Source organism: Sceloporus occidentalis, unplaced genomic scaffold (genome assembly GCF_023333645.1).
Source record: "Sceloporus occidentalis isolate IW3139 unplaced genomic scaffold, rSceOcc1.0.p SCAF_361, whole genome shotgun sequence".
Lineage (NCBI taxonomy): Eukaryota > Metazoa > Chordata > Lepidosauria > Squamata > Phrynosomatidae > Sceloporus > Sceloporus occidentalis.
Window position 1 is genome coordinate 493,975 of NW_028317341.1, and position 9,955 is coordinate 503,929.

The 9,955-nt window shown below is 43.6% G+C and overlaps 1 protein-coding gene across 1 annotated transcript; it reads right to left on the minus strand.

The window, feature by feature from the left end:
- Window positions 1–4,818: 4,818 nt before the first annotated feature.
- LOC149273665 (gap junction delta-3 protein-like) lies at window positions 4,819–5,736 on the minus strand. Its single transcript, XM_089506038.1, has one exon. The coding sequence runs from the start codon at window positions 5,734–5,736 to the stop codon at window positions 4,819–4,821; it is 918 nt and encodes a 305-aa protein (XP_089362164.1).
- Window positions 5,737–9,955: the final 4,219 nt, after the last annotated feature.

Sequence of the window (9,955 nt, forward strand, 5' to 3'; positions counted from 1 at the left end):
GTTAAAATTAAAATAATCATACAGAAGGAAATTACAATATAACATCACATGGTCCCAATTCTGTGACGTAGGAGCATCCTGTGAAGTAAAATAGTCCCTTTTTATTTTGCTAAAGCCCTGAAAGCGATACTGCAAACAGATCTGTTAAAAAGCAGGTTCTCATCTCCCTCAACATCTCTCTGGGCATTGGTGCCAAATATTAGCGTGGGTCTTATTTATTAGTAAAATACGTGGGAAGCACATTGCGCATGCATGTGAGTGGCTGCAGGGGGCGCCATCTGAGGTGTCAATAAGTACCTGAAAGCGCATGTTTTGGTATGGAGCTTACAGTATGTAAAATTTTTCCTAATAATAAGGTAATTATTAATGTAATTATGCATTCTTGGGAGAAGAGTATGTTTTACACATTTTATTTTAATTTTTACTACATTGTATTTTATATATATATATATATATATATATATATATATATATATATATATATAATGCTTATAAACACATATATTTAATTGTGTAATGGGTTAATTTCTCCAATACAGGCCTCTTTTTACTTGATAAAAGCGGAGTGAGAATGTCGGTGACATTGCAGACAACAGCAATGAGATGTGACGGAAGCACCGAACATAAAGACGTGTATGTACAAGGTAACCAATACCCTGGGACAATGTTTTATTTTTATTGATTAAATATAAATTCCTGTTTAAATATGAAATTGTGTGGACACGTTTGGGATGTTTTGGGGTATGTGGCATATTTTTTTTATCTTTTCGCTCTCGAGGAATGTACATATGGCTGGATATTTGTGATATGCAGATGCACAGTTATAGCACTAGAGGGCGCTGTGACACCGTCATATATGTAATATGTGATGTGACTCTGCCAGGGCGCTGAGTTTGCAGGCCTTTGGCTTTGCGGGTGCCGGAGGGGGTATTCCCTCTCACAGGGAAATCGCCGTCAGGGCCACCCTATTCTATCTGCCTCCCTTTGGGAGGTTTCCTTGGACACCCATTGATATAGCTGCCTATTTTTGTTGGAGTTCCATATGCGGTGGCAGAGGTGCAGCTGATGTTGGGTCTTCAACCTTGGAGACCCAGCTGGGGCTGCTACCCTTGGTTCATGAAGACAGCAAGGACACCTCTGTCAGCAGCTTTCTCCTTCCCCTGCTCACCTCTGGTTTGTACGATATGTTACACGTTGGTAGGGAGAAGGAGATGTCTGGAGACTTCCTAATGATCCCAGTTATGGTAACGTGAAGATGTGACCATGATGGCCCTTATTACCATGATTGGGAAGCTGCAAAATCTTTTATTTGTAACATGTGATATTCACTGTATATAATATGCTATTGTAATACCGTGTAAGGTGTTTCATGGGGTGGGTAGGGGCTGAGTGCAAAGTTTGGCTGCCCATTTGCCTTACCCAAATAGCCACTTTCCAAAGCTAGCATTGCATGGTGGCCACGGCATCCACGGCACAGACCCCCATTGGCCTTTACTTCTCTGAGTTGGTCAGAGATCAGAGGATGGATCCCCATTCCCTGCAAAGACAGGATGGTGGGGAAGCAACCCGGAACAGCCGGACAGCGCCCAAAACACGAGATTGTTGGGAGGTATGTTAAAGGGTCACAACTAATAGGGAAGCCCCCCTATTCCTAGTAAACTTTTAAGTCTATAGTTACACGCAGTATATGACACACACCAAGAGGACTTGGATAGAAATGTTTTGACACCTGATAAGTAACATACTAAAGTGGACAGAAACCAGTTTGTCTTCTGCTTTACAGTCGGAGACTATCTGTCTATGGAAATGTACTTAAGATAATAAAACATTCCTTACTCTCTATTTTTTTTTATCTGTGCTTTCCTGGGGAAAAGATCCAAAACAGGAAAGGGAAAAAAACAAATAATTCACCAGATTCACCCCTAGTAATAGAGACGGATCCTCGGGGCTGTGTGACGCTAAACAGGCACGTCTCACACTCTTTCTGAGCCTGTCCTGAAAATAAAGTTGTGGGTCTGTATCTAATGGAGTGCATCCTCCTGGCTGCAGCTAAGCAGGACAGGCCCAGATTATACTGGATCTGTATCTAATGGAGTGTAACCTCCTGGCTCCAGATAATCAGGACAGGCTCAGAAAGTGCTGGGTCTGTATCTAATGTAGTGCATCCTCCTGGCTGCAGGTTATCAGGACTGGCTCGGAAAATCTTTTAATAACAGAATTGTTGTAACAGAGACTGTGAGCATTCAGAGAAGCAGAAAAGAAATACACTTTGGATTTTGCAGTAGAAAAGACTGGTATATTCATAATATTTACATAGCACAAATAATCGTCCGTCTCACGCGCTACCAAATAAGACAAAAAGTATACAACATCCTTGGACCTGATAGTTAAAAAAGTAACGGGCGAGATGTTTGGATCGGTGCTTTCCAGCGGTGATAATGAGTGGCCCTGTGTGATCTTTGGCTTCGTTTTCTAGGTAGTGCAAACGTCGGCATCCTTATTTTCTACAGCTGGCTCACGGTAGGATTCTATGGCCGCCTCAGCACTCAATTCGCTGGATTTATCAGATTTTAGAACACACATGGACTAAAAGTTTTCCCAACATGAATTACTAGCAGAATCGTCCAGTTTATCTTATTTATTAACCCACGTATTAGCATTAAAAACGATAATTACATCCCCACACTTTATTGATGGCTTTTATCTCTGCAGTATCCACTATATAAACTTTTTGGCACATATGATTTTCTTTCTTTCTTGTACTTTTTTTGGAAAACTCTAAAGGAAGTATTATATGACTTTATTATATGAAAAGGCTAATTTTTAACATTTACAAACACACTTGTAGTGCTGTCTGTGCCCTGAGAAACTTGTGTTAATAGAGATCGGTGATGAGTAGACCTTGTGACCTATTGATAAATCTTTATGCAGAAGAATATCGTGCTTTGCTTATAGGATTTAGTTCTTTAGCACATTCCCTCCGTGGTGTATTGAGCTTTTTCCCCTCCTAGCCGCAGTTCCTAATGCTGAGTGCTGGAATACAATGTCATATCGCGATGCTCTGCCTCTGAAGAACATTCTGTGCCCGAGGGAAATTAACTTTGGAGGCTTGACGAGGATAGACCTCTGAACTGTTAATTGGCCAGTTGGGGATATAAGTGATCTTTCTTTTTAGCGACCCATTCAACTGTAGAGCCGCGGGGAGCCCGATCGCCCGAGAAGGCAATTGGCTCCCTATTGCGCGGCTACAACTTACATTTATTTATATAGCGCCAGCAGATTCCGTAGCGCTCTGAATCTGCTACAGGAACAAGGGGATTTTGGTTCCAAAGAGGGGACTGATCCTCCTAAACAGGGAGACCTGGGAGGTATAATAGAGTGAACCACAAGAATCTGGACGTGTATTAATTGAGTTCCATTTAACAGAGGTCAGATTCTATGTCGATGTATTTGGATGTAAACGCCACAATTTCAGATACCTGTACATTCTGGAATTGGGTATTCGCAGCTGCGAATATACACTTTGCCTACTTCATGTCTATCGTTCCCCTTGGGTCCTCGACAACAGGCCAGCGGGCACTCAAAACAGATGGGGTCACAGGCTTTATGTGCCAGCGTGGGGATTATACAGGGACACCCATGTCCCATCGTCATGTTTAGCATTGCCAGTCAGTTTTCCTCACTCATGCTACGGATTGTATTCTAGTCACCGATCGAACAGGAGACAAAAGCGACACACATTCTTATCAATCCTTGGACCGCATTTTAAAACAAAACATACAAATATTTTAAGAGAAACAGTTTAAATTTCTTCGAAAATTGTACAGTATACATGTGGCGCAGGGGAAGCCAACAGACAGCACGTTGCGATGTAGAACTGGGAAAAAACACAGACCGCGTTGGCTGAATGATTCTTATCTGACGTCAGATTCCATGTTTCTATCTTTGCCAGCCCTTTGGTCGGGAATCCTGTGGATGGAGGCTGCCCCCGATGCAGTGCATTACTTTGTCTATACATTACAGTACGTATGTATACCCTGTACATTTGGAGTAGTGTGTATGGCATGATACCGCAAAGGCGGTGTTGTGATGACCTGAAGAGCTTACAATCTGATTTAATATGCTTACTGTTTGTAGATTTAGGACCAATCCCATTAGTTTTTTGTGTTTTGATAGCAATTCCATATTCCATCTCAAGAAGGGAGATCTTCTTGAGACTTTTGTAACTTTACATTTCTAGCAACTTCCACGAATGACTCCACTGGCAATTCCATAAATCACCACCATGGGGAGTTGTGTAACAAAACCGTTTATACCCCATAACGGCATCCTTTGTGTCTCTTTTTTACCGGCTTTCTATGCCGTCCTTTGGGGTGAGTGTCGGACAGCGAGCACGTACTGTATTTTTTGCCTGATATGTTTTGGACTGCTATGTTCAGCCATTATTACTGCACCATATTCCTTATAATAAGGCTTTGTGGCATTTTGCCCCCACGGGGCACTTTTAAAAGTCTACACCCTGTTTGCTTTTAGAAGTAAGTGGCATTTTGTAGAAAATCATTGATACTGGTTGCTAAATAAAACGGTGAAAGATTCGGTTACTGTGGCACTGGTTACACTGACGGGTTTTATACGACTCCGTATAGATTTTTGCCCCAGGCTCATAAATAAATGCCCCTTTACAAGGGAAACTTCCAGTTCCTGGAAGCCACTTCTGGCAAGGCCATTGTAGTGCCAGCTTTCCCATATCTCTCTCTGACCACCGGGTCAACGTGCAGGGAGAACCATACATTTCCACTTTATCTGCTTTGTGTCTTCCTATACGGTTAAGTCTGCTTTCACCATCATGCGCGAAGATTTGCTGCTGTGAGCAGAGCTAGGGGCCACTTTCAGTTTGTACGTAGTGTCCTGAGGATATGATATGGAGAGTCTGTGTCCACCAGGGCCGTTGGCCTTCCTGTCATCGTTGGTCTTGCCTTGGAGCAGGAAGTGGCTTGTCCTCTCGTGCTCCCTGTTTGACCAGTTGTCCCTCTCATAAGCCGGGGGAGAGCTCGGACCCTCTATCCCCCCAGACCTGCACTTTCCCTTAAACAAGATGTGCAGTAGTTCGGCCAAGCTGAGGAGTGCAGAAATTACCCCCACCACAAAGTAGAACTGCAAGAAGATTGTCTTTTCTGTAGGCCTGGACACAAAGCAGTCCACGGTGTGTTTACAAGGCAGTCGCTGGCAAAGGTACTGCGGCTCGACCTTGAAACCGTAGAGAAACCACTGTCCTACAAGGAAGCCCACCTCGGCCAAAATCCTCATCACCACATTGACAATATAAAAAGTGCGCAAGTGGCGCCCCCGGTGCTCTGTCCTCGTTTTAGGCCTGGAAGTGTCTTGTTGCCCGCTGCGGGCCGCATCCTCCTCCTCCACATCCCTTGACATCTTGGCGCTCTGGTGCATGGAGTAGATGACAAAGAGCACTGCCGGGGCCGACAACAGCACAATATGAAAAACCCAAAAGCGGTAATGGGAGATGGGAAACGCTCGGTCATAACACACTTGGCGACAACCTGGCTGCAGAGTGTTACACACAAACTCCTCCTGTTCATCCTCAAACATGTCACTGCCAACCGTAGCCAAGATAAGTATACGGAAGATGAGCATCACCACCAGCCAGAAACGGCCCACCATCGGAGAGTGCTCCTGGACGGCGTCCAAGAGCGAACTCAGGAATCCCCACTCCCCCATCTCTCCTCTGTAGTGCGCTCTGTAAAGAAGAAACAAGAAGGTTGGAGTTTAAAGGAGTTATAATGTGACGGAACGTATCGTGTGCAGACGCAGAGAATATATTGTGATGTATGATGTCATTCTGGGAGCTTTTAATCTCAAGTACAATTGTACACAAGGATATTGTATTATTTTTACACATGCACCCCCCTGTTAGGTCATCTGTGTACTTTCTGTGTAATTATGTAATTTCCATAGCAGATGGAAATTCCCGACACGGAAAAGAAAGGAAAACTGAATGACAGACGAAATCCTGAAGCTGAAAATACAGATATATTTTTATGGAGCAGTCCTTTTAAAGTGCTCTGCGCCAAAACTTCATTCACACTCTCTGATTTGTTAAAGCACAATAGAGCGCTGTATACAGTAATATAACCCCCAGCACTGTATACAGTAATATAACCCCCCAGCACTGTATACAGTAATATAACCCCCCAGTGCTGTATACAGTAATATAACCCCCCGCGCTGTATACAGTAATATAACCCCCAGCACTGTATACAGTAATATAACCCCCCAGCGCTGTATACAGTAATATAACCCCCCAGCGCTGTATACAGTAATATAACCCCCCAGCGCTGTATACAGTAATATAACCCCCAGCGCTGTATACAGTAATATAACCCCAGCGCTGTATACAGTAATATAACCCCCCAGCGCTGTATACAGTAATATAACCCCCAGCGCTGTATACAGTAATATAACCCCCCAGCACTGTATACAGTAATATAACCCCCCAGTGCTGTATACAGTAATATAACCCCCCGCGCTGTATACAGTAATATAACCCCCCAGCGCTGTATACAGTAATATAACCCCCCAGCGCTGTATACAGTAATATAACCCCCAGCGCTGTATACAGTAATATAACCCCAGCACTGTATACAGTAATATAACCCCCAGCGCTGTATACAGTAATATAACCCCCCAGCGCTGTATACAGTAATATAACCCCCCAGCGCTGTATACAGTAATATAACCCCCAGCGCTGTATACAGTAATATAACCACCAGCGCTGTATACAGTAATATAACCCCCAGCGCTGTATACAGTAATAACCCCCCAGCCCTGTATACAGTACTATAACCCCCAGCCCTGTATACAGTAATATAACCCCCCAGCGCTGTATACAGTAATATAACCCCCCAGCGCTGTATACAGTAATAACCCCCCCAGCGCTGTATACAGTAATAACCCCCCCAGCGCTGTATACAGTAATAACCCCCCAGCGCTGTATACAGTAATAACCCCCCAGCGCTGTATACAGTAATATAACCCCCAGCGCTGTATACAGTAATATAACCCCCAGCGCTGCATACAGTAATATAACCCCCAGCGCTGTATACAGTAATATAACCCCCAGCGCTGTATACAGTAATATAACCCCCCAGCGCTGTATACAGTAATATAACCCCCAGCGCTGTATACAGTAATATAACCCCCAGCGCTGTATACAGTAATATAACCCCCAGCGCTGTATACAGTAATATAACCCCCAGCGCTGCATACAGTAATATAACCCCCAGCGCTGTATACAGTAATATAACCCCCCAGCTGTATACAGTAATATAACCCCCCAGCTGTATACAGTAATATAACCCCCAGTGCTGTATACAGTAATATAACCCCCAGCGCTGTATACAGTAATATAACCCCCAGCGCTGTATACAGTAATATAACCCCCAGCGCTGTATACAGTAATATAACCCCCAGCGCTGTATACAGTAATATAACCCCCCCAGCTGTATACAGTAATATAACCCCCCCAGCTGTATACAGTAATATAACCCCCAGCACTGTATACAGTAATATAACCCCCAGCGCTGTATACAGTAATAACCCCCAGCGCTGTATACAGTAATATAACCCCCAGTGCTGTATACAGTAATATAACCCCCAGCGCTGTATACAGTAATATAACCCCCCAGCACTGTAAACAGTAATATAACCCCCAGCGCTGTATACAGTAATATAACCCCAGCGCTGTATACAGTAATATAACCCCCAGCGCTGTATACAGTAATATAACCCCCAGCGCTGTATACAGTAATATAACCCCCAGCGCTGCATACAGTAATATAACCCCCAGCGCTGTATACAGTAATATAACCCCCCAGCTGTATACAGTAATATAACCCCCCAGCTGTATACAGTAATATAACCCCCCAGCTGTATACAGTAATATAACCCCCAGTGCTGTATACAGTAATATAACCCCCAGCGCTGTATACAGTAATATAACCCCCAGCGCTGTATACAGTAATATAACCCCCAGCGCTGTATACAGTAATATAACCCCCAGCGCTGTATACAGTAATATAACCCCCCCAGCTGTATACAGTAATATAACCCCCAGCGCTGTATACAGTAATATAACCCCCAGCACTGTATACAGTAATATAACCCCCAGCGCTGTATACAGTAATAACCCCCAGCGCTGTATACAGTAATATAACCCCCAGTGCTGTATACAGTAATATAACCCCCAGCGCTGTATACAGTAATATAACCCCCCAGCACTGTAAACAGTAATATAACCCCCCAGCACTGTAAACAGTAATAGATTGACAAAAACATGGTTTCATCTAACTTTGTTCCAATAAACTCTTATATCTGCAGACCTGGAGACCACCATTGTTGTCAGTCAGGTGATATTTTGAGAGACTGCTTTATGGCGATGCAAATGGGGTCCCATCCGCTACAGACTTCCGTAAGTCAGAGTCTGATGGTTTATACCGTAAACTGCAAATGTGAAGAAATTCTGCTCAATGATTAAAAAAAAAAAAAGGATGTATTTGTTAGTGTCCAGAATCCATCGCACCGATTTGAAAGATTCCCTAGGAGGCGCATTAGCAAACTGAATTAATTTGGGGCTAAAATTGTGCATTTAGATAAATTATCAGCGGGTTATTAAAAAGGCATTTTCATTTCCAGTAAATCTGATCAGAGCTGCTCTTTTTTTTTGTACAACATCAGAATGTAACATAGTAATGATATAAATATATATTGATTAGCGCGGTTCCAATGATTCCTAACGGCCACCCGTCTCCTCCAGCAGGTCAATTATCTTGGACAGACGCAGATGAGAAACGTTGACTTTATTCCTCTCCATTATCGGAAATAATCGGGGAGGACTAACAAGGAATCCGCAGCCTCAGGCCAGCGAATGGAATAATTATTATACCGGATTAGCCCAGAAGGCACAAGGAAGTCCCTGGCAAGCTAAAAAGGTGACAAATTACAGAAACATTTATGGCAATGTGATAGAAAACGAGAAGTTTTACGTATAGAACTTTAAATATAAAAAAGGCGATTTACTGGGTCTGCAAATTTCCCGGACGGGGATGTGTTATACGGAGATGTAATGCATGGGGTGGGCAGTATTCTATATAGTGAACCATTTAATATGATATATGCTATATATGCCGGCTTTGTCTAAAAATCCCAAAAATGAATCTAAAAGTAAAACAACAAGGTGCATAAAATGTATTTAACCAGAAATCAAACAGTTTGATCTCAAATACAAGAGGAACGAATGACTTTTTTCCCCCCCTTTTTGGCACGGTCCCTTTTTCCTCCCCTGTGAGCTCAGAATGTGTGCGGGGTATGTGTTTATTACCAAGGCTAGAAACTGTATTTGTACATAAAACTGTCTCGCTTACTATTACATAACCCCCGATATGGCACAGAGTCGCGGAAATAATCCTGATAACGCCCAGCGCCTAAGGTGTGCTGTTGCTGGGTGAGCATGATGGGAGTAGTGGTTGTACCAGAGCGGAAGGGTTACCTTTTGTTTAACTTCACGGTAACGTTCTGCCCTGCATGCAAGCTGTGGGCTCCTGCCGATGGCCGTGGGCCGGGCCGGTGCCACATAAAGGTGTCTCCCCAAGTTGTGCCGATGAGAGAGACAGTTCTTGTCCTGAGTTTCGAGCTACAGGTGTCGGCTTTAATCCCAGCCGTATTCTTTTTATTAATACGAGCTTTGTGTGCGGCACGGCGGGGTTCCCCTATACCAACAGTTACTGTATTTGAGACCGTAGAGGTGTCTACAGGCGGGGGAAAGGTTGTAGGGAATCAATCAGGGGCAAGTTGGAGGAGGGCTTAGAAGTGAATGGTTAATATGAATGGAATGAATTCCATATGTGGAGCTTCGCGTGGCTACAAGGAATTTGAAAGCCAC

Excerpts from the sequence above, each read along its gene's own strand:
- LOC149273665 (XM_089506038.1), bottom strand. The coding sequence starts at position 5,736 with ATGGGGGAGTGGGGATTCCTGAGTTCGCTCTTGGACGCCGTCCAGGAG.